General features: G+C 40.3%; 2 protein-coding genes across 6 annotated transcripts in view; both read right to left on the reverse strand.

The window, feature by feature from the left end:
* The window catches only part of ndst2b (N-deacetylase/N-sulfotransferase (heparan glucosaminyl) 2b), an 80439-nt gene extending 79454 nt beyond the window's left edge, over window positions 1-985 (reverse strand). For 3 of the 5 annotated variants that reach the window (XM_036572551.1, XM_036572555.1, XM_036572550.1), the window contains exon 1: window positions 867-985. The gene's annotated coding sequence lies outside the window, so the exon portion shown is untranslated. Of the gene's footprint in view, window positions 1-624; window positions 760-866 lie in introns of those variants that run through there. The other 2 variants (XM_036572554.1, XM_036572552.1) reach the window with 1 other exon arrangement.
* Window positions 986-2637: 1652 nt separating this feature from the next.
* Window positions 2638-24376, reverse strand: part of si:ch73-127m5.1 (neurotrypsin) — a 35334-nt gene continuing 13595 nt past the window's right edge. Inside the window, exons 3-14 of the mRNA XM_036572575.1 lie at window positions 21991-22233; window positions 21448-21586; window positions 20979-21157; window positions 19336-19483; window positions 18116-18294; window positions 15759-15900; window positions 13858-14069; window positions 12734-12875; window positions 9821-10102; window positions 9542-9664; window positions 8100-8380; window positions 2638-5395 (exon numbers count right to left, since the gene is read on the reverse strand). Of these exons, the coding sequence (XP_036428468.1) occupies window positions 5061-5395; window positions 8100-8380; window positions 9542-9664; window positions 9821-10102; window positions 12734-12875; window positions 13858-14069; window positions 15759-15900; window positions 18116-18294; window positions 19336-19483; window positions 20979-21157; window positions 21448-21586; window positions 21991-22233 (2405 nt within the window). The 3' untranslated portion in view covers window positions 2638-5060. The remainder of the gene's footprint in view (window positions 5396-8099; window positions 8381-9541; window positions 9665-9820; window positions 10103-12733; window positions 12876-13857; window positions 14070-15758; window positions 15901-18115; window positions 18295-19335; window positions 19484-20978; window positions 21158-21447; window positions 21587-21990; window positions 22234-24376) is intronic.

Consider the following 24376-nt stretch of genomic DNA (forward strand, 5'->3'; position numbering starts at 1 on the left):
CTTCTCCAAAAATGAGTAAATCAAATGAAATAACAATGCCAAAACTAAATGAAATTAAACATCCAAGTCAAAAACTGGGTAATTACATAAGGAGATGCCATTGCTACAGTGATGGCTGCAGTCCAGATAAATGTATTTAGAGTGCCTCTTGACACTTTGGCACAGTATCATGCTCTACAACTGAGTTAATTGTTTCGACTCTGGCGGATTATCACAAGAGAAATGTGCATAAAATGGATGGGTTTAAAAAGATGAGATGTAAGGCTGATGATGAAAGAGTTTGTACACCACACAAAGTGCCTGGATTAGGCTCTCTTTTAATTCCAAACAACATGCTATCTATCCAGTCAGTCAGATGGAGCTCGAGTCAATAATTCAGTTGCATCTAATGATCAGCAACACAAGTCGACACTAAAGAGTCCATAACAAGTGAAACGCTTGAAACGCTCTGGCTAGTCTTTACAGCAGCCGCCGTATAACATAACCCACACTCGAGGAGCTCTGGGTACTTTGGTGAAACATTTTCTTCACCACCTTACAACTTTCTGAAATTCAACAGCATTTTTGCCTTCAAATGACTCCGCAAAGCTGCCAGACCTCTCACTGAAACCTCGTACAGCCTACCTGAGCAAGTTCGTCAAGTCTACTATCGAGCAATCATCCAAAAACGGTGCTGCTGCTGCTGCTGGAGGCGAGAGCGATGTTCCTCAGACCCGCCGCCTCTGCTCGACTCGCCACATAGCGAGCACGGCGAGTGGAGCGGAGCCTAGCAGAGAGTGACCGAGTGCCATCGCTCCACTTCCAGGAACAAAACGAGCGGACACTTCACGCATGCGTCTCAGTCCGACACGGCTCTGTCTACTCACCAGATAAAAGTCCCCCGTTCAGGAGAGCCTGAGGGACTCCTGTAAACACGCGAGTGCGGGCTAAAAGCAGAAGTTGGCGATGCCATTCGTCTGCATCCTGCCTCTCTCCGCCATCTTCAGCAGGACTGAGGGGAGGAGGAGGGTTCAAACACACAGCTCGATGTTTACTTCAGCCAGCCCGCCTCACCCTCTCACCCCTCTCACACCTACAGTCCCCCGGCACGTAGGGAGAGCTAAAACTGCTAAAATCTGCCTAGACTTTATGGGTTTATTTATTTATCCTCCACCTCCATTTAATGCTTTAACCTGAACTCACATTTAACCTTTTCTCCACATGTGTATATGTATATTATATAGGCCTATTAGACAATGTTTCTGAAATGAAAGTGCATCTGAAGTGAAAGTATCAGACTCATTTTCTGGGGTTGGTAAGAAAAGCGTCACTGCAGCAAAAAAATCTTACAGACGTGTAACACTGATATTCTGAGGGGCAAAGCGCAAAACACAACTGCCAACACATAAAGAAGGTTCAAATTGAGTTTTTAAAAATGTATTTTATAACATTACATTATATTTTGTTACCAAAATACTTCAAAAAATACATCTTTGAATAAAAATAAGAACTGAATAAGTGATATGTTTACTCTCTCTCACTGGGCGAGCGTGGTGGGGTTAGAATAGATTTCTTGCTGACCAAACCAGATCTGTGATTAGATTACCTTACAGCACTACAGTAGCTATACTATGCATTGGACTGTCATTATGCAAACATATTTCAGTAGAAAAAAAGATATAAAATCAATATATATTTCTTCTCTCAGTTCTGATTAGAAGTTTTGGTGTTAAGAATGAAATAGTGGCCCAAAACTGTTTTAAAAGGCTCATATACAGTTCTCTTACACCTTATTTTCTTCCCTTGAGGTCCACTTATTACGCTCGGGTGTTTTCATTTTATTTCATTTCATCAATTTAATTTAACAGGCCCACTTATAAAATGTATTTATAGAACAGAATTAAACAGGCTGTGTTTTTCTGCCTCACCCAAAAAGCAGGCCGGGCTGAAACACTCCTTATAACGTCAATGTGAGAAGGCGGGGCTAAACTACTGTAGGCGGATATATGTAAATATGTCGGTTTTCGTGACATCGCGGAAACAATTAGTCCAAAACAGTTTTTTGTGGCTTAGTTCTTATTAACATAGACTGTATGGACTGGGACGTGAACGGTACGCTCTGAAACTTTAGTGGTGTTTAAATGCTACATCAGACTCACATCTAAAAAGTGAGGTTTTCCATTATATGAGCCCTTTAAAGATGGTCTGAATAAAACATGCGTTTTTGGCGCCATCTTTTGGTTTGGTCGTTTACTACAACCGCAATATCTGCTCTGTAAAGGTGAAAAAGAGCTCATTTTTATTGACAGTTGCATTTTTTGACAGCTTTATCATTGTTTCTATTGTTTTAATGATTATTAAAGTTGGGTTATGATTTTAAATCCTACTGCTCTGTTCTCAGTGGATGCTGCAGACTCCATCTTTCAATAAGGTTCACATGTTGTTCACATGTTGCGTGCATTACATGTCTACCCACTAGTTGAGGTGGTGGATTGGCATTTTATCACAAACAGATTTGACCCTCAGGTGTGATGAGCTCACTTATTAAAAGAGAAAAAAAGGAGTGATCCATAAATGTCAATGAGATGAGGTAGATGTAGTTAAGGCCTCCAGTGAAGCCTTTTCTGTTAACCCAAAGAACACATCCTGCAGAAAAAATGCCACGAGAAGAAATCATTTTATTTTGGCACTTGTCACACATGAAAATATTCAAAGCATTTTTACAGAGCTGGCAGAAATGTGACATAAGACTGAACAACTGGAAACACAAACAAATAGATGCTTGCATGACATGCAACTGACATTATTAACCTATTTCCCCCAGTGTGTCAGGAAGCTAATGGTCGTTTTTGTTTTACTGTAGCACTTTTGAGGCCCAGCAGTGGTCAGCAGTCTCCTGAGGGCCAGATCACAAAGACATGGCTTCTTAAGACCAGAGCAGGCACCATCCAAGATGATTGAACATGTCAAGTCAATTAACAGAGAGCAAAAACACTCCATATTCACTATTATTTGACCAGTTCTCATACTCTGAGAACAGAGCGCTTTGACAGCTGATCCTAAATTAGTTTCCACTGTGGAATGTATGGGCAATCACAGAAGCTGCAGCTGTACACAGACCCACACAAGGGTTACAGTTTTTTTTGTTAATAATTGTGCATAGTGGTAGTGCTCATTAAAATCATTCGTAGGACAGTCTATTTCATTACACTAAAGTAGACTGAATGAATATGTTTTTTTAATGTTGATGCACCAATAAAACTCAAATACTGATTTTACATATTTCCAGCACAATTTCAAAGCTGCATCTCTCTTTAATTAATATATGACTCTTTTTTAGAGTATATCTATATCTAGCATCCTACGTTTCTAATGTGCCCAAGAATAAATCTCATCCTTGAAGAATGAAAAGATTAACACAGCAGTGGCTTCACTTGTAATCATTTGTAAGGAATACTGTTTGCTCTCTGGCACATGCCCTTAATGGAAATATTTACAGTGACTCTTGCCAAGTTCAAATCACTGACCATTATCCCTCATAAGGGAAGCTTGTGGAGTGTGGGTGATGCAAAGTAAGACTAGCTGCAGTTCAATTTCTTATTTACAGTCTTTATGCAACCAATTATTAATTAGTAAATTATTACGTTTTATAAAGCCCTTACAATGCATGTTGTCTCCCCCTATTAATGTAAAAGCAAAAATGAAGTCACTACATTAGCTTGCCTCAAAACCGTATTTCAGAATTTAGGTGATATGGTATGTACAGAGAACTGCCTCATTTTAAAAACAACGGGCACACTGTATAAGACTGATACATCACAGGACCTACAGTATAGCTGAAATCCATCAAGTAAAAAACACAATATCGCCACTTACTGGACGATTAACACACAATCCGCACAACAAAGAGAAGTAGCATTAAGACATGTTACAAAATAAAGTGACTCTACCTGAAATCAGTAAAAATAAAATAATTTTCCCCAAAGTTTCCTTACTTTAGACACATTAAGAGATACAGTTGAAGGCAATTCTGATACTGGGAAATCCTTCTGGTTTCCCCATTCAACAAACAAAACCTATCCTACCGTTTCTGCTCTATCTTCTAAAAAGTGACACTTTGAATGGCTTAATGTTGTCACACCAAACCAAGTACACTAAATAAATGAAATGATTTATGGCTATTCCCTATTACGATTCTAAGACGCTATCTAAAATCACTGTCTAAAATATCAAATACGTAAAACAAAATAAATGTACATTGAGTCTTTTGTAGCTTGCAGTTTTTTTAGAAATGCAGTATAATGTGTCAAAACATGAATGAATAGTATACTGGGTCCTATTTTGAATTCAGCGGACGTCTGAATGCCTGATTCGGACACATTTTGAGGCATTCATGGTGGATTAATGGCTTTAAAGACCACTACAGCTAAGTCTGAACTCTAGCTAAAAACAAGCTCAACATTTCATGACCGTTCTACTCTAATGCAAGTCTAATGCAAGTCACAACACTGAGAAAAGTCCTTTATCAGGAAAACGCTCAAGTCTAAACGCTGGGCAGCGTGTCTGTCCAGGAAGTCAAGTGGGTTAACAGTAATCAGCAGCCAAAGGGTTAAAAAAGGGGATATTTTCCTTTCCTCATATACTCACTACAGGATCTACATACCCACATTTAAGAAATAAACCCGCTCACACTAAGATGACGCTGCCATTCTCTACCATGCAGAAAAACTGGGGCGGCTGCACACAATGGCTTTTGAATACGATACATACATTAACATGCACTGCGGCCTCCGCACAGCACTACATAATCACCACGTAAAATAAACAACTCCTACAGCCCCTCTAAACTTCACATCACATCATCATCAGAGTGACCTTGGCCTTCCAGAGTGTAAGCAAAGACTAAACGCTATGGACCTAGTAAGCTCTAAAAGCTATGGGCCAATGTCAGGTTTAAGAGTATAGATGAAATAGATTAGAGTAAGCTCCAGGGCTATTGCAGAGTGTATGGATGGTGTCCAGTCCACTCTCCGGCTCTTTTTCTCTCCATCTCTAGAGTCCTTTGGCCAATGTTGAGCAGTTCAGTGCTGGAGGGGGGCTGTGCTGTGTGTGACCTGCTCGATCCATGGCAGGTAGCGGCTAACTCGCGCATACACACCAGGGTAGGAGGGGTCGCCGCAGCCGTGACCCCAGGAGATAACCCCCGTGAGCACCCAGCGACCAGCCTCACCCTGGCACACGAGAGGACCCCCGCTGTCACCCTGGCAACTGTCGGCATGGTGACGGAGGTCAGAGGTCATGCTGCCAGCGCACAGCATGCTATGGCTGATGAAACGCTCACCATAGCGCTTCTTACACTGCCATGAGGGGAGGAGAGGGACCCAAGCCTGGAGGAGCATGCGAGGATGCTCAGTGTCTGAGAGAGAGAGAGAGAGAGAGAGAGAGACACTGTTAGTAAAGAGAAAGTAATAACACTACTGTTCAAAACTTGTTATATTAGTAATTTTTTATGTACAATTCTGTGCAAAAGTCAGAGACCACCCTCAATTTAGTTTATTTCCAGCCAAAACAACCCTTAAGAACAGGTTATTCATTTTGTAGGAAAAAAGCAGAAAATATGTATTTAACAGATGATTACACTGGTGCCTCAACAACTGAATCTATTTTTAAAAAAAATTGGTATTTCTGTCCACCCTTTACCTTTATTACAGCTTCCCTTCTTTTCAGGAGACTCGCTTTCAGTTTATTAAAAAATCTGCAGGGATCTTTTTCCACATCTCCAAAGTTCAGTTTTAGATGTTTTCTGTTTCTGATGATCCAAGTAAACCCAATTATAAATTTAGACTCATAAGTCCATAAAACCTTACTCCCAGATGTCCAGTTGCAGTGTTTTAATGCAAACTGTCTAACTGTCTTTTTTGTCTATTTGGGGGAAGGATGGACAGAAACAGAAGTACTGTTTATCTGATGTTTACAGTTTTGGTGCTCTGCCAGGTTAGGGGGCCCATTTTCTCTGTATCTTTTAATTGTTTTTCAAACTCTACTTTTGGAATTTTTTTTAAACTTTTCTAAAAATGTTTTTCTAAACTTTGACTTTAACTTTCTCCTTCCTTATTCAAGTGAATGATCCTATATCTGATCTCCTTGGAAATATCTCCTGAAAAATGAATGACTTGTATGTTTGTTTTTACTGGAAATTAAGTGAATGAAGGAGTGTCTCTGTCTTGGTCCTTTCTGCAGTACTCTATGCACAATAACAACTTATACAATCATTCATTCATTCATCATCTAAACCGCTTATCCTTCTGGGTCGCGGTGGGGTGCTGGAGCCTATCCCAGCTGTCATTGGGCGGAAGGCAGGATACACCCTGGACAGGTCGCCAGTCCATCGCAGGGCAGACAGACAGACAGACATACACATTCACACACTCACTCACACCTAAGGGCAATTCAGCATGTCCAATTGGCCTGACGGCATGTCTTTGGACTCTGGGAGGAAACCGGAGTACCCGGAGGAAACCCACGCAGACACGGGGAGAACATGCAAACTCCACACAGAAATGACCCTGGTCACCCGGCCGGGAATCGAACCCAGGCAATTCTTGCTGTGAGGCGACAGCGCTACCCACTGCCGCCCCAACTTATACAATGCACAATTAAATTTGATACAATGTATACCAAAAAGCATTTTAGACACTGTACTCAATAATTCAAGTATTTATGTATTTACAACTATTTTTTGGAAATCTGATTACCACTTTTAAAATGCTGGGTACTCTGGATATTAATTTTAGTAGATTTTATTATTTTATTGTATTTAATTTTTTATATTCTTAATGAGTCATTTTAGAATCATCTACAGCTTGTCAATCCTTACAGACATAACTTAAATGCCTTAATTATTTTTTTTTTTTTTCTACTTCTCATACTACAACCCAGTTTCCAAAAGACTTGGGAGAGTGTGCAAAGTGTAAGAGTGCAATGTTGTGCAGATCATTTAAACTCTATATTTAATTGAAAACAGTACATGCCTATTGTGAATTTAATGCCAGCAATACATTCCAAAAAAGTTGGGACAGGGACATGTTTACCACTGTGTTGCATTCAGGGCTGGACTGCAGGCAGAACAGTTTAGCACTCTGTTACTACAGAGCCATGCTGTCGTAATACGTGCAGAATGTGGTTTGACGTCGTCTTGCTGAAATAATCAAGGCCTTCCCTGAAAGGGATCTGGATGGCAGCATATGTTGCTCCAAAACTTCTATGTATCATTCTGTAGCAACCCCAGCCGAATGACGGTCAACTCAAGAACTGATGATTCATGAAGGTTTATTTCCTTACGTTTCATGAATTCACCGTAAGAGCTGAATTAAAACAACACATAAAGGATGGTTGAAACCATTAGTTCGCACAATCTGAAGTTGATATTTTGACAAACATGTCTTACTTCTTGAAACCATTGACAACACAAGCTTGACTGTCCATTTGTAAAATGCTTTTACAAAAGTTCGCTGTGTCCTAAATGCGGTAAACTTAAACATAAAAATAGAAAGCAACACAAGAGCTTGACCCTTGAATATTTAAAATTTAAGAGTATAGAACAATGAGGCTGAAAAGTTGCGGGACGGCTTACATTGCATGGATCACATAAGCACAGTATACATGGCCACAGAAACACCTTACGAGTACTCTACAAGCTCTTTGAATAAGTAAAAAATAAATAAATAAATAAATAAATAAATTTTAGTTTATCAAATTACCTTGTTCACCTTCAGCTAAGTGCTAAATTTGCTGAGTTTTCAGTGAGAACCTTTCAGCGAGTTTATCTTCATGAACTGTGTTTTCCCTCCGTTTCTTGCCCATGCGCAGCGACATGAGCCAGTACACAACAGCACTCGCCAAATTAAAAGTCAGCGTATTCTTACGTGTACACTCAAAGCAAAGTTGAGAAATAAATGAACGATTAAAAGAAAAAGAAAATGCCTCTTTTTAGGGTCATTAACACATTCAGCAAACTTTTAAACAGTGACTTCAAACTTTTGAAGTGTAGCTTTTGCCAAAGAATTGGCCAGGAATGATAACAGATGATCTTGATTTCTTCAATGTGAAGCAGATCTTACCTGACATGCCCCAGCCTGTGATGACGCAGGAGGCAGGTCTCTTGCCCCATTTGCTGCCAGGAGCAGGCAGGCAGGCTGCGTTGGTGTGGGGGTTGAAGGACACACACTTCCCTTCAGCTCCCTTTAGTCGGATCAGAGCCACGTCATGCTCCCAGCTCTCACTGCTGTATTTCCTGTGCACCTCCACCCGCTCTGGAGTGAGCACTCGCTCAAAATCATCCTGCTCCTCTGTGTCATAGTCACCCAGCTTCACCACATACCGAGACGCATCAGTGCCAAACCTGAAGCAGAGAGACACAGAGAGAGAGAGAGGGGGAGAGAGACGAAGAGAGAGAGAGAGAATAGGAGAGTGCCGCAGTGATGTGGGACCAAAACACTAGGGCCAGTTTTCCAGACATGGATTAGACATTACTCTTGGACTAAATTGCAGTGCACATGGTGAATCACTACTGGAAATTCTACTGGAATATTGGACTACCGGAGTTAGAGAGGTTATTCATAAATCTTGACGTTTTGGAAAAGAATATTCTTTCCCTTTGCTAACAGAAATTGAGCTTATTCTATTTGAATGGCTTCCCCAATTATTAGCCATATTGAAAACCTTCAAATTCAAACCATCCCAAATATTTAATGTGACAGTTTAAAGCGATTCTGTATTTCTTATTTTCTACAATGGCATTATTATTTAGATTGTAAAGAGTCACTATGTTATATACACTGTATGTCCAAAAGTGAATCAATAGTATTAAGAGTTTGCTCCCCCTTCACTGCAGAAGTAGCCTCTACTCTCTTGTAAGGCTGTCCATGTTGGAACATTGCTGTGAGGATTTGATTAAGAATTTGTGAGATCAAGTACTGATGTTGGATGATTAGTTCTGGATCACAAATGGCACTCCAACTCATACCAAACGTGTTCACTGGAACGTCATCACTCCAAAGAATGTAATTCCACTGCTCCACAGTTCAAAGCTGTGGCTTTACACCTCTCTAGCTAGTGCTTGGCATTGGGTGTGGTGACCTTTGGCTCATGTGCAGCTGCTCCAGAACATTAAATTCTATTTTCAGTGCTTTTCTATTAAGATTATCCAAGCTGTATGCAAACATTATAACACCAATATGTTAAAGTAATTGACTTCAACAATTTAAAGGAAGTCTGGAGATTTTTGGACATAAAAATGTTTTTTTTTTTGTTTGGACATAGACTAAAGAATATTTACATCATGTTTCTTTAAACTTTAAAAAGATTCTTCACACTCACATATCTCATTTACAGAACTGGTTCTTTGAAGAACCATCCATTGCAAGATTCTAAACCATCTAAAGTGTTCTCCCATTCCAAAGAACCCTTTTTGGCATCCTTATTTTTAAGAGTCTGGTGTTTATATGACATGCCTTTGAAACCTAAGCGAATGCTGCTTGTGTCCAGCAGGGGTCACTCTTACCGTTTGAAACAGTGTGCAGCAGTGAGCAGCCAGCAGGAGTTGATGAGAGTGGCCCCACACAGAGGCTGGGATCCTTTAGACTGAGACCTGAGCCACAGCGAGGCCTGCCATGGCCAGTCCCCCCTGACACAAACACACACAAAGAATGCGTTCATTAAACAAGCAGCAGTCATCTCACTGAAACAGTCTGCAACCACCTCAAAATTAGCCCAAAAATAAGGTAAGAAAACAGAGCAAAAGTGATAAAATGCATTCAAAACTGCATATCTGATCAATCACCTAAGAGATTTGTACCCGCCCACGATCCGTTTGCTGCGTCTTTCGGCTCCGCCCCTCATGCCGCAGGTGTGTGTGCCCACTATAGCAATGTCTGTGTCTGGTTCTGGCACATAGTCACAGACCACTCCTGCGTCCTGACCGTGCTTACACACGTGGCTGTCTGGCCCTTTAGCAGGACACTCTCCCAGAAAAGACTCCTTGCCAGTGCACCTCACGTTGGCCAAGTGGATTGGGCCTTTTCCAACACCAAAGTAGCCCATTGGACGTGCCTTGGACACTCCACTGCCACAAAGAGAAGAAAACTCATACTTACTTCCCTCTCTCTTCGGCTGGAATTAGTCATTTTTATGGAAGGGATATGCCAGGCTTGGCACAGCACATCGTACAGGCCTCCAAAGGGTAAAATATGTGTGTCATCAGTCACGATAAGCAGCTTTTCAGATGGTGTTTATATGCATAGTGGTGCTAGAGGGCTCCCTAGGCAGAACTATGGAAATTACAAAGCAGCTAGTTTTATACATTTATGTATAGTTAGTAATGAACTTTTTTTCCAGAATTATTACACTGGAAAAATAGATATGTACATCATTTCCACATGAATATACTTTATTACATCAATATTTGCAATTATTGTGTTGATGTAATATATTCCATGTATCATTGTGTATTTTATTAGTTTCACTTACCATATACAGTTGTATATAAAAGTTTGAACATCCCTGATTAAATTACATGTTTTGCTCATGTGAAAATAAGTTCACACATCTTTTATAGGTAACAAACTTAAATATGGCATTTTTCTGCAGATTTTAGTGCATTCCTGTTAACCATAATGGAAGATTTTTTATTTTTTTTCTATCAAACAGTAACAGTAATTTATCAAATAGTAAACAGTAAAGAGTAATTGTGCTTAAAAGTTTCCACAGATGTGTTAACTGTTTAATTGATTGATGGATCATTCTCAGTGACACTGACATAGTAATGACATGTCATGGTACAAGTGGACACAGAAGCGTTGCTGGAGTTTTTAAACACTGTGTACACCTACCGTCTACTATATTAGACAAAGCTACCTGGTTGGTCCCTGTAGATGTAATATAAATATACAGTGGCACAAAAAACTATGTAAAACCTGGAATTACCTGCATTTATGTATAAAGTTGTTGTGAAATATGGTCTGGTCTTCATCTAAGTTACGATCAAGTGTAATCTGTTCAGCCTAATAACACAAAGAATAATTTATTGTTCTTTTTCATATTGAATATACAGTTCAAACATTCACAGTGTAGATTGGTAAAAAGGCATGAGAAACCCTAGATCAATGGCTTCAGAAAAAGCTAATTGGAATCAGTAGTTAGCAAACCTGGAGTTCTCTCTCTCTCAAAAAAAAGAAATATCTATCTATCTATTTATCTATCTATCTATCTATCTATCTATCTATCTACATACATACATATATGTGTATATATATATATATATACATATATAGGTATATAGGTATACATGCCAAAGAGCACATTGAAACACTACTTTAAAATGTTCCATGGACAAATTAAGCTAAGCTTGAATTGTTCTAATTGTTCACACAGCATTACATATGCCGTAAAAAGAGGACTGCATACCAACATGTGTTCCCAACAGTGAAGTATAGTGGAGGGAGCATCAAGATTTGAGGTGTTTTGCTGCTTCTGGGCTGCTTACAATGGCAAAAAATAAATTCCCTAGTTTATCAAGGTATCCTACAAGATTATCTCAGGGTGGCTGTCTGCCAGCTGAAGCTCAGAAGAAGCTGGGTGATGCATCAGGACAATAACCCTAAACATCTAAGTAAATCTACAACAAAATGGCTTCAAAAGAACAAATCCACCTTTTGGAGTGGCCCAGTCAGAGTCCAGACCTTAACCCAACAGAGATGCTGTGGAAGTAACCTCACAAGAGCCTCTGTAAAGATGAATGACCCCTCTTGAACATTGTGCAGGTCTGATCTGAAGCTACTGGAAGCGGTTGCTTGAAGTTATTGCTGTCAAAGGAGGGTCGACCAGTTATTAAATCCAAAAAGTTCATTTACTTTTTCCAGCAGCAATGTGAATGTTTAACTGCTGTCCACAATTAAAACATTTAAGATTATAAGTATAATTGTGTTATTAGCTTTAGCATGTTGTGTTTGTCTATACAAGTAACTTAGATAAAGAACAGATTACATTTTATGATCAACATATGCAGAAAACTGTCATTCTAAAGGGTTCACTGTGTGTATATACACTGACCAGTCACTTCATTGAACATACCTCCTTATATCTACACTCTTTATCCATTTTATCAGCTCCACTTACCATATAGGAGCACTTTGTAGTTCTACAATTACAGGCTGTAGTTCATCTGTTTCTGGGCATACTTTGTTAGCCTCCTTTTACCTTGGTTTTTAATGGTCAGGTCCATCATAGGACCACCATGGAGCAGGTATAACTTGGGTGGTGGATCATTCTCAGCACTGCAGTGACACTGACATAGCTGTGGCGTCTAGCCAACAGCGTCCCATGGGCAGCGTCCTGTGACCACTGATGAAGGACTAGATGATTAACACAAACTGTGCAGCAACAGATGATCTATCACCTCTAACTTCACATCTACAAGGTGGACCAACAAGGTAGCTCTGCCTAATAGAGAGGACAGTCAGTGGACACAGTGTTTACTATGTTTTGGGTAAAGTGCCGGCTAAATGAATCAATGTAAATGAAAATATTATCATGGTATATCATGGTATATCAACCCTTCATTATTCTTACATTTTATCAGTATCAGTATTCTACATTGATTCATTATGGTAGTATATGTATAAAATGATTTAAATATGATGCTAGTTGTGTCCAGAAATTTTAGACAGACAATCAGTCAACACAAGCAGATCCTTACGTGAACCCCAGTTGTCTACAGACCACGGCAGCACTGACATCATTCCAGCCAGAATCACAGATGCTGCCCCACTCTCCGTTCAGGAAGACCTCCACTCTGCCCTCCTTCCGGCTGTCACCTCCCACCAGCCGTACCAGAACACCTGAGAGAGCCCAAAATCATTCAGGGGTCACACTCAGGTAAACAGCTTGTTTATCAAGCAGCTTATTATCTCAACAGCACAGCACTTCCCTCAGACTGTGTAAAGATGAGTAAGAAGAAGCAAAGCAAATGAAAATGTGCTCACATAAGATAACAAAGGAAGCCCCCACAGAATGTTAATTAGAGACACTGTCTACCACCAACAGCTTCCTTTTCCACAACTATTTAGCAAGTTCAAATAATACTTATGGCTACACTCTAAAATACGACATCATCTCATTAAAATGATGATGAAAGCATGTAATCAAACTGCTAAAGACTACAAAGAGTACAAAAATTAACCTTCCTAGTTGAATGTGATGTTAGTAAGATTCACTGACTGAAAAAACAGTAAATATAAGCTGTGTGCCATTACACAGCCAAATGTCAGCTGGAGGGCTGTGGTCACTGTGGTCACCCAGGACTACAAATGGCTTTATTGAAATTCTAATAGAAATCTTTATCGACACAGAGAATGCTCGTGATGCTGAAATGCTGTATGTATTTATTCTGCCCTTTGGGCCACAGTCAACAGTCGCACTGACATTTAAATCCCTGCTGAATTTTAAAGGGGGACAGAAAGGTACATGTAATGGAGCCCATCAGCACAATCTCTCTCTCTCTCTCTCTCTCTCTCTCTCTCTCTCCCCCTCCCTCTCTCTCTCCCTCCTCTCTTTCTGTTTTCCCCATCTTTCTCTCCTGACACTCTTTTACTCTCCCTTTCTGTTCTCTCTGCGCCCAACTGCCCCCCTCCCCCGCCCCTCCACCACAGTTCCTCACTCTCTCTCTTTCTGTCTCAGCGTCTAACCCTGGAGTTACAAATTAGCATATTTATCACTCTTACACATCTGAATGTGTGCAAACATTTCCACATGCATACACTCATACACACACACAGAAACACACTCGCACACACATAGTCCGCTACATTGTTGGAAACCCACCTGTGGTTTCCGAGGCCACTGGCACCTCATTGGTCTCAGCTCTGTGGCAGCGAATGCCCACGTCCTCGCTGTGGGAGCAGTCATGTCGACCCCACACGCTGTGTTTACACTCCAGCAGAGATGTCTCAGTCCCCTCACACTGCACATCATCCAGCAGGATCAGCCCTGCTCCCTCGCCAAACACGCCGGCAGGAGCCACCTCCGCACCCCCCCTGCATACACATTTACCTTTCAGTCTACTGAGGAATAATACATACACAATTCATCTGTTTTAATAATATAAAACCTGTTCTGTAGCTGATATTTGTATATGATGACACCATATATAACGCTAGTACTCTACAACTTCATAGTTTTACACATTACAAGTTTCTCAGGCTTTCTCAGACTCTCTCCTAAATACCCCACAGTACTCCATCTGCTTTCTATTTTAAAAGAATACTTAGCATATATAAAGACACAACATATCGCCTCTGTCCAAAAAAATCTCCATTTTCAATAATTTTATTTTTATCTATACTTTTTTAACCTGGCAGCTGTCCTTCACATTGTGTAAAAATTTCATGATGAATGGATCAACAGAAATGCTCCAGGATCACTTGGAATAAAACCTTTCTAGATGAACTTCTTTTAAAAGTTAACAATATTTTTGCCTTCTCTTGTAAAGTTACTGTTTTAGAAATATATGTTTTGCCTTGAACAGCAATGATTAGAGCTGACCGATAAATCGATGTGCCGATATTATCAGCTGATATGAGCTAATCGCAGATAAATCAGTATCGGCATTGCTAACGGCCATTGACAAATTAAAAATAATCAGAGAGACTGAAGACAGATCCTTCAACCATGTTACAAGTGTTGTTGTTGCATAGTTTGCCCAACAGGGGGCACTCTGCAACTTCCCTGTTGGCAACACACACGTGCTTGGAACGCCACAAATCACCATCAGCTGTCCCAAGCAGAGTTGAACAGAGTACCCCACAGTGGAGATCATCTGTGTTCATGGTAAGTTGATAACTGTCACATGAAATGCATCACTTAAATAATAATAAAAATATCCCCTTCGCTTCTCCTCTTAGTCTAAATGAGCCTGGCAACACTCATGTCAGCCATGCCTGCTTTTGCTGCAGTAACATGAAAGCAGGTCCTGTCAAGCAAACATCAGAATTAGTCTATGTTTAATGTTATGATAGTTGAGTGGTGTAGGCTAGGCTTCTGACACGCTTGACTGAAGATTTATTTATGAAACAGTGAAGCAGTTCTATCAAGTAAACAAACAACAGTCCTATCTTTTCTCCCTAGCTCATCACTTCTAAAAATTCTCTGGCAACATGGCTTACAGCAGTTTATAACACTGTTCATTGTTAAATCAGGTTACCCACAAAGCTAGGTAATACTGTGTTTATCAGTGGAAAACAAATAATGTTAATGAGCAGTTAAACTATGGCATTTAACTTATTCTGCCTAAATGAAGTAATGGTAAATATATCTGCAACTCACATATAGTTACAGCCAGTGCACACAGAAATCATTGATATACACTGTCATGCTGTCTTGGTGAGGACTCCTTAATAACTACACATAACAAATATTACGGAAAATCTTTGTTTATCTTATGTATTTCTGAAGAAAAAAGGCGTATCAGCCGATATATCATATTTATCAGATTTTTAAATCCTATATCAGTCAGGCTCTAGCGGCAATATATGTATATAACAGTGAATTAGAAATGGGGGATAGCATGAGCATGGTTACATAATGCTAAGCGGTTACTACTGGCTTATAACATCAGCATTATAAATTTTTGTGGACATTGTCATTGCATAATAAATTAATTGTAATATTTATTTCGAGATAGTAATGTGATTATCATACAAGAGTTACCAGCTGATGAGCAGTACCTGAATCCAAGCTGTCTGCACACCACCTGTGCATGCTGCTCAGTCCAGTTGTCATCACACACTGTGCCCCAGTCTCCAGAGTGATACACCTCCAGACGGCCCTCCCACGGGTTATCTCCATCCACCAGCCTCACCACTCCGTCTGCAGCACACCAGTTCAGGAGACAGCTATACATCTACTGCTGCATCATGATATCTATTACATATTATGGCATATATTACTGCATTATGATATCTATTGTGGTTGTGTATCTTAACAGATACAGTCAGGATCAAAAATATTTGGACACTGACCGCAGCATATTAGAGTGGAAATCAAATTATAAATATGAGCTCAAACCACAGACTTTCATCTTTAATTTGAAGGTATTTACATCCAAATTGGTTGAATGACACAGGAATTACAACAATTTTTCAGGCATAGTCCTACCATTTTTTCAGTGCTCAAAAGTAACTGGACAAACAATCATACATGTTTCAGTATGTTTGAAATTAGCTTTGTTTACTGGTTTTAGCTAACTTTATTTGCCTTACACCCCTGCTTGTGATGACTATGAGTATCAGATTTGCCCTAAAAAGTTAGTCTGCACATGCAACCTGCCTACAAACACCAAGCATTACAGAAGACTTCACCAATGAAGGTTGCAGTGAGCAGCATACTCCACATGGCTGCCACCATGCCCTACTCCCCAACGCCTGTCCTTCCTGGGATTGACGGCACACCAGAAAGATGCGGGGAGGTTGTGGGTAAGTGCCTCTACTATTTAGGCCATTACAGTAGCTCTTTCTGCTTTGAGAAGACCAAAGTGGCTTTCATAGTTTCACTGCTATGAGGGACTGCCTTGGACCAGGCAATCTAAATGGGGGCTTGTCAGGATCATGCTATGCACTCACTGGCCAAGTTCTGGGACCTCTTCTGGTTCACCTTTGACCCTTTGTTCAAGAAGGAGGAGGAAAATCCCCAAGAATTTTCCTAGGGAACTAGGGATCCTGCTACCAATGTAACTCTGGCCCTGGCAGCAGGCATAAAGTTCACCACAGGGGGGGACAGCTACAGCGATCCAGTGCCGTTTCTCACACTGCTGCCCTGTGCTCTGGAGAGCATCAGCGAGCTCCACAAAGGGCTCCAGTGGTGGTCATGCAGGCTGCTCCAGTTCTGATTCTCCAAGCAGCTCCAGTGCCGGCTCTCTGTCCTGTTCCATTGCCGCTTACTGAGCTGCTGCTTCTGTGCCAGTTTCCTCGTCCTGTCCCAATGGCATTTCAAGCTGCTCTTCCAGAGGTGGTTTCCTGTGCAGCTTGGGCACAGCCAGTTTCCCAGCACCCTACTCAGCCGGCTCCCACTGCTAGGCCAGTGCTCCTGATCTCTGTTCCAGACTCCATCCCTGGGCCTTGCCCTGATCCAGGCTCTGTCCCGGCACTCACCCTGACCAGGTTTGTGTTGCTCCTGTCCCTATTGCTGGTCCTGCCCGCCTAACTAAATTCCATTAGATAGATTTTTCAGGATATGGCTGTAGTCAATTCCAAAACAAGTCTATGGCTAGTCAAGATCAAGTCCAGACTGAGTTGAGACTCAAAAAAAGAAGAGTCCTCTTCGAATCCATACCTTAACTAGTCTTTAACTGCCTCTAGTCCATATTTCTTAGTCTTTTCAACTTGTTTGGTGGAGTCATTCAAAAGTGAGCCGTACCACTAAAGATTCATTTGGGAGAACAGAATTAATGCTTAGAATATGTAATTACATATTTTGAATTTAATTCACATTCTGTATTATGGTACTGGTACAGGTCTGCATCTCAGGCTCTTTTCTATTTGTTTCAATGTCAGAAATCGATATAAAAACAGTACATTTCTAAATTTAGTTTTGTGCCTGCTCAGTGCCTGCTCTGAATGAATCCAACCAATGTCAACTGGCTAAACCAAGCACAAACTGGTGTTTTGATCTGGTTTTAAATTGCCTGAGTGTGAGTCAGTGTGCATTGGTGACAGGTTAAAAGCAATAAAATACAAATATATATAATTTTGTGATAAATTTGGTGAGACCAATGGCCAAGACCGAGACAAGTCCAGGTACAAATACTATTAAGTCCAAGATGAGGTTGAGACACCTACACATTCTACTCTTTTGAAGTACAACATGAAATCATCAAATATCAGTTTGAAATTTGGTTATTTTGGCCAAAATGTTCAATAAGGTGCACACCTTATTGAATATCGTTATAATCAATTATATCATTATAATCAATTATAGTCTAACCTTCCAAAAACAATGGCTAAATTCTTCAACAAAGGCTACATTCTTCATTTAATCACAGTGTAGATGTCTGTTGGTGAAACAAATCATTAGTGTGCATCCTGACCTGTGTAGGGGTTACAGGACACTCCAGCGTCCTCCATGTGGTCACAGTTATGCTGTTCCCAGCCGCTGTGAGGGCACTCGTCCAAAGAGAGCTCATTCCCCGTACACTGCACAGCGTCCAGCTGGACTGGCCCGGTGCCCTGCCCGAAATGAGCCCACGACCAGGCCTTTGGGATGCCCCTGAACACAAACACAGCACACAAGCACTCACAGAAGCACTTACACTCTTGAATCTTATGTCATATTCATGGTTCTCTCCACTGGCACAAACTTTGAAGCAACAACACTGGGAGAATGGGCATCGGGCATCAAGGGGACCTTCTGTTCTTTACCACCAACTGACTTCATAAACACATGGGCTTTGAGCTGCCGTTTAGCTCAGTGACTCGGTCCCAGTGCTGTCTAAAAGTTTTGTATTCTCAATGCTGCTGCAACAACATATCTAAGACTCTGTAACAGAGTAAAAATACCACAGCATGATATCAATTATTCAGTCTCTCTCCATTCCTTCTTACATACACGCACACAAACACAGAGAAATAAGAGTGCTCTTATCCAATGGGATGAAAAAATATACCAAGTGCTCTTCTGAGTTAATATCTGAATATAACATTCTGAAATGCTGCAAAGGCTATATAAAATATTTCAATGCAGCCTTTTCAAGCTATTTCCAGAAACCTGTTAATCCTATCTTACCTACCATGCTGGAAACATAATCATTAAATGTGCCCCCAGAGTAGTTCAGATGTGTTTGTGTCCACATTTAGTGCTGTAAATGGACCTGCACGCTGAATTGGAGCTTTCTGTGTGTTACAGTGTTTTCTGTTAATATGTAAAAGAAGTATAATGCTGTCTTTATTGTTGGATGCACTGTGATAGTTTCTAGGCAAGCATGTGTGCACACATTCAGAATGGAATTCAGCTCGCTAAGCATGTATTATTAATTTGCTTCATCAACAAAGCATGTTACTGTTCAGATAGAATCCCCTTAAATGGCCAGTACCTGCCAGCAGGTACAAACTTTGATTTAACTTAAGAATAACCTAGCCAGTTTGTATTGTAATCCATGCAATTACTGAATAATAAACCTTAGGAGGCAATAAGCCTGAGATTATAAGGGGTTAATCTCAAAACGTATTGTTTTGTAACTGCTACAAATTATTCGGTAACTACTATGAAATTGATCTAAGTTATGTATTTACTAGTGAGGAACTGAAATACCCCAGTCCGAGCTGTCTGCAGACCACCTCAGCATCCATGTCATCCCACTGGTCATCGCATATCGTTCCCCAGCGTCCATCATGGTAGACTTCCACTCTACCTTCAAAGTCCTCCTCTCCACCTACCAGTCTCAGAGGAGGGCCAGTACCTGATAAGGAGGCACCACTGCATTACCCATAACATTCAACAATTGTGCTGATATATCATTTAGTTTTACATTACTTGTCATGTTAATAACTGCTGCTGTTTTACATACAATAATTCAGTAATAACTATAAAATGTATAATGAAATATTAAGAATTACACACCAGGCTTTAGTTGCTTGAAACCTACATCAATCTAAATTGCACTTTAGCTGCATAATGTAAAGCAGCCCGAAACTTATTTGAAACTCTGCAGCAAAAACTGCAAGCATCTCAACTTTGTGAAAGCTTCATGGAACAGCCAATCAAGACGGCCATAACACATCATAAGAATGACTGGTTCAAGGTTGGTAGTTATTCATTGTATTGGTTTCCTGAGCCGTGACAACAAATGTGAGCTTTGTTTCTGTACCCAGCTTCATTAACTAGCCAGCTAACAGTAACAGCTGTTTGTGCCTTGAAACCGCTGCTGCTTGTGTCACTGTTCATTCTTCTTTGTTTGCCTGCTTTCGTGATTTACGTAGCTAGATTAATTTTCTCCTCTTTGATGCCTCCTAATTTTACACAGAGCACAGATCCATTTGGGATCTAAAGGATGAAAATTATCACAGAAGGCGAGAATGAGATGTGTTTCTAAGTCTTAATATGTCTACATTTTTTAACACATTCCGACATTTATTTTAAAATCTGTAAAGCTGTAGAGTAGTAGCAACACCTTAGAATAATTTTATACATGTATCTGCAACAAAAATTTTTATATGTCATTAAACATTCTAACATTAATTTAGGAGAGTGCAGTGAACAACACAAGCATACTGGTGTACATGCAAAACAAAAAAGGTATATACTGTACATGTTACATATAACATTGATGACTTGTCTGTGGAATCAGTATTATGGTGATTCATTATAGATGCTTGTCTGCCTTGGAAACACAAACAAGCATAATGGAATGGGCTAATCAAGCATATCTGCCTCTGTGTGTCCTCACAGCAGGTAACCAGAAAATCATTAGCCACTGCTTTCCAGCCTTTTCATCATATATCATGTCTGTCTACTGTGCTCACTCTCATTCTCTCACTTAGCGCCATTTGTTCGCTTAATATTTTCCTTAATATCCCATTTCTTCCTCCACTGAATTTCTATAGCCACTTCTAAGATGTTCTGGCGATTCTCTTTTTTTCTTTAAAATACACAGCTTTTTCAAACTAGATTCAAACATTAAACATGAAGTAACATCAGTGCTAATGTTTGAAGTCTTATCTCAAAGGGAAAATTAATTAAACCATATGACAGACAACAGAAGATTCTGCCTAACTCTCTCCTCCACTCATCTCCTGTCTTTGTCTCAGTAACTTTCCTTTTCTCTGCACATACTTTTTCTGTATGTGGCTGAGAACAAAGCTCTTTTCGTAAACACTTCGGCGCAGCAGGCTGTTTGTCTGCCTGTCGCTCAAAAGGTTCACAGCTTCCAGCGTCTCGCTTAGAATCTTACTGACCTTCAGGTGGGGCGCACACCAGGCCGGCCTCGTTGCCATGGTTACAGTCGCTGGTAACAAACTTCCTGCTCCTGCACTCCAAAAGGGATCTTTCGTTGCCACGGCAGCCGAGCCGAGCGTAGTGGAAGAGGCCGGAGCCGGGGCCGAAGTAGGAGTGCTGAAGCGCTGTGCCGATTTCACTGCAGCAGACACACACAGGCATAAGGTCATACTGCTGTTGCTGCTTACCTTAGACTAACCACCCACGCTAGACTACTAATAACTTACATTACAGTTAACGTAGGTATTGAAGATGTTTTATATTCTTATGGCAAAGCTCCACACAACAAATACGCGGCTATACATTAGACAAAGTACCTAAATTCACTCAAAGCCTCATAGCTGTAGTTTATAGTTTACACCGCAGCGGTTCACAGCACAACACTTTGTTCTCCTAAAAATATATGTAAAATTAATTTGCCCTACATACCCTAGACCGAGTTGTCTACAGACCACACTGGCATCACGGTCAGTCCAGTGACTGTCACACACAGACCCCCACTGGCCATTCAAGTACACCTCCAGACGGCCACTCTTAGAGGAGGAGCTTCCCACCAGCCTGACTGCCCCTGAACACAGAGATAGAGAGAGACAGAGAGAAAGAGAAAGAGAGAGAGACAGAGAGAGAGAGTAAGAGAGAGAGAGATTCTTACAGGTATACTACAGTACCTGACTATAAATAAGAATGACTAATGCACTGAGAATTGCCACATTATGCTCATCCTGCTAGCATCCCTGCTGACTAACTTAACAAACAGCACTCTTCAAATGTCAAAGATGTATTTGGTTTTCAAAAATAGTACATCTCTCAGTAGAAGAACAGGTTTCTTTGTTCACAGTGAAATATTCAGTCAGAAGCACATATGGAAAACGGAACAATGTAGCTCTATTTCTAATAAGGTGAAACAAGCTAATCGGACTTGCATACGACCCCTGTTATTATGATTAAATAACAGACCATGGCAGCCCTTACCCTGGTGGCAGTCGCAGTAAGCCCAGCCTATGGCCCCAGAGCTCTGTCTAAAGAAGCACCAGGGGTTGGACTCGCGGTCAGGGTTTCTGCAGTAGCTGTGCTCCCCCAGGCCTCGGCCAGGATACTGCAGCACATAATCGGGGAACTCGGTCCACTTCAGACAGGGAGAGCCCGAGTCCGTCTGAGACACAGTGCCGTTGTAGTAGCCCAGCTCAGTAAAACCCTCTGAGCATGACAGAGGGACTGCAGAGGAGAGAAGGAAGCAAAAATGTAGCCATAGCACACCAAAGACCAAGCATCTTACATTCTCTCAGGCTCATTTAGCCTGTTTTAACCTTGCATCAACATGCATTTTTGGCGACTGGATCAATATTTCACTTGATCATAAGAAAAGCCAGGTGTAAACACCCAGATGGTCCTGTTCATGATTAAATAATGCAAACTACATTTGGAGGTGTTCAGAGATGATTCTTCACCATATTAAGAGCTGCAATATGTAAGTTTTGGGGATTTGGAGCACTCTCTGGTAGAAACGTGTTATTGCATGGAACAAGCAGAAGATTTTGCCATGTCAACTGTACTTCAGACCTCCCTGAATGGATGAATCTGCGAGTGCACTTAGTCAAAACTTAGTGAAGGACATCCTCAGAGAATGTGAGAAAATAATCTAATATTGTCATAAGACCCGAATCATATAATGGGTTTTACGGCCCAAAGCCACTAGGGGGGCCCCGCAAGCAACTATGAGAAAATTTAAACAGCTGTTTTGACTTTACTAAGGGCACAGTGGGAAATATGAACTAACACTGTGTCTTAACAGCAAGCGAGCAAATGACAACAAAATCAAAATGCTCCCATTATAATTGCAATTGTAATTAGAATTGTATAATTGTAATTGTGCTATTGGTCTGTCTGGATAGAAAACTAAAATTAGCTTATAGTGGTGACATCCCAACACCATAGTTAGTATGCTGCCATTGTGGTGCTGCATAGGCCTCATGTAACCTCCTGATCATAAAAATATATGATGAAAAACTCCTGTTGAAATCACAACTTTGTCCTTCCAATTTTAAACTATCTCAGGATTTACAAGGTGACTCACACAAACACACACACAGACACATAATAGTCACAAAGAACATTAAATAATTAATTAAATAATCATTAGCATGCTTACTTAATGGCCAATATATTTAGCTAATGGCTACATGATGATTTGTCTTTGTTCCTTAGTTATAAGATATTAATTAAGACTTCATTTGACATTATAGACTTCAATAAACTGTAAATTAGTTCTTACTTCTTACTGTCACAATTGTTGAGTTACATTAATTAGCACATTAATACTAGTAAAGTAGTAAACTACTTCATAAAATCTAAAACAATATGCTCGTGCTATTGTCATTACTATCATTAGTTAATGTCTCAGTGAGGTATTACTTAACCATTTAGTAATGATTATAAACGTCTTAATAAAATCTAAAATAATTTTAATTTCTATTTCCATCATTAGTTAATGATTCATTGCTACATTACTTAACTGTTTAGTTATGCTTATTACTCTCTGTTAAAAGATACAGGGACACATAAAATGTTACCCAGGTTTTTGCCGAGTGCTGACAACCAGCTGAGAGGATTAACAAGGAAATGCAAAATGCAAAATGGAGGATACACAAGGCTAAAGTTATCCTCAAATCTCCTTGCATTCGGGGTCAACGAAAGTGTCAAAATCGAGCTTGTCAACTTGTACCGTAATGGAAAAAAGGACATAAGGAAACAAAGGTAAAGCAGAAACAACGCATGTGCTGATGTACGTTTCACGCAGGGAAAGTACAATCAGATCTTATCTGGTCCCACTGGGGATGCACTTCAGTGAAAAGTGTAAATGGAATCCAGGCAAAGTTTATCAAGATATGATCTGGACATAAAACGTCAATGCAAGGTGTAAACAGGCTCACTGAGTGCTGACTGAGACACATATATTTCTAAATCCAACACATGTTGGCAAATGGTTTTCATCAGAGGAGGATCACAAATGTAGCTCCTTCATGTCAAAGTAATACTCCAGCTTTTGTTCAACCACTGTTCTGAGGTGTATGGCTGATTACTATGGACTGAACAATAATTTTAATATGTTTCAAGTTGTACTTGGAAAAGAACAGAAAACATGTTGACTCAAAATTCACTTATAACAGAAGCAACTGGGTAGTTGCTAAATTCAAGGTTATTTCCTTTAAATCTAACTTAACTTCCTAATGGAGAGCATTTAAGACCAATAGTGTATCAACACAAAATAAGGCTCCACCCACTGTGGCACAAGGACTCTCTGATGTGTATTGCATGTTAAGAAGGCCAACATTATCAGACGTTTGTCAGGTACACTCTG

This window comes from Colossoma macropomum, unplaced genomic scaffold (assembly GCF_904425465.1).
Source record: "Colossoma macropomum unplaced genomic scaffold, Colossoma_macropomum, whole genome shotgun sequence".
NCBI classification, from domain to species: domain Eukaryota; kingdom Metazoa; phylum Chordata; class Actinopteri; order Characiformes; family Serrasalmidae; genus Colossoma; species Colossoma macropomum.